This window comes from Sinocyclocheilus anshuiensis, unplaced genomic scaffold (genome assembly GCF_001515605.1).
Source record: "Sinocyclocheilus anshuiensis isolate Anshui unplaced genomic scaffold, SAMN03320099.WGS_v1.1 scaffold126, whole genome shotgun sequence".
Lineage (NCBI taxonomy): Eukaryota > Metazoa > Chordata > Actinopteri > Cypriniformes > Cyprinidae > Sinocyclocheilus > Sinocyclocheilus anshuiensis.
This window is the reverse complement of record NW_015546026.1, coordinates 725152-725843: the sequence shown is the minus strand read 5'-3', so window position 1 is coordinate 725843 and position 692 is coordinate 725152. Positions and strand designations below refer to the sequence as shown.

The following is a 692-nucleotide window of genomic DNA, read 5'->3' as shown; positions in this document are numbered from 1 at the left end:
GTAAATGTATGTGAAAAGGAATAAAAGGTGTCGGAGTTTTACTGCCTCTAGTGTTCATTTCTTTTGGAAACTGCAGTGATATGTACTTATTGGTATGTATTTCGCGTCTCGCGAAAATGTGCCCCCGGGTACGTTTTTGCCATGAGACCAGGTTGGAATTTAACATAAATTGAGTAATGTTCTACCAGGCAATGCTTGCAGAGAAAATACCTGGCAGACACATTTGTGGTGAAAGACACACAGTCATTGGTGAATGTTAATGGTGTAGTCCCAGTGATATCCTCCCATTGAGCAGGAGTGGTCCCACCTAAACATGCAAAAATGGTCTTTGGTTACAAAATTCAAATATGTTTATAAATTTAGTAACAATGTTTATGGTATTTTCAAAAGATTTTGAATGGTTTTCTTGATTTTTTTTGGTCTCTCATTTGTCTTCTTCTATTTATTTTTTACATCATGTAATTTTTAAAGACGTTTTCTCCTCTGTAAAAATGTACAGACTGTAAAATCTTCTTCCAAACAGTAATTTTTAAAGGGGTCATATGATGCTTTTTTAAAGATCATTATTTTGTGTATTTGGTGTAACAGAATATGTTGACATGCTTTAATGTTCAAAAACACATTATTTTTCAAATACTGTACATTATTGTAGGTCCTCTATGCCCCGCCTCTCTCAAACGCTTCGTTTTCTA

At 34.4% G+C, this 692-nt stretch overlaps 1 protein-coding gene across 2 annotated transcripts in view; it reads right to left on the bottom strand.

Annotated features, from left to right (window-relative positions):
• Window positions 1-692, bottom strand: part of ank2b (ankyrin 2b, neuronal) — a 128961-nt gene that overhangs the window by 33277 nt on the left and 94992 nt on the right. For both annotated transcript variants that reach the window (XM_016499760.1, XM_016499761.1), the window contains one exon: window positions 211-307. In XM_016499760.1, coding sequence (XP_016355246.1) covers window positions 211-307 — 97 coding nt within the window. The remainder of the gene's footprint in view (window positions 1-210; window positions 308-692) is intronic.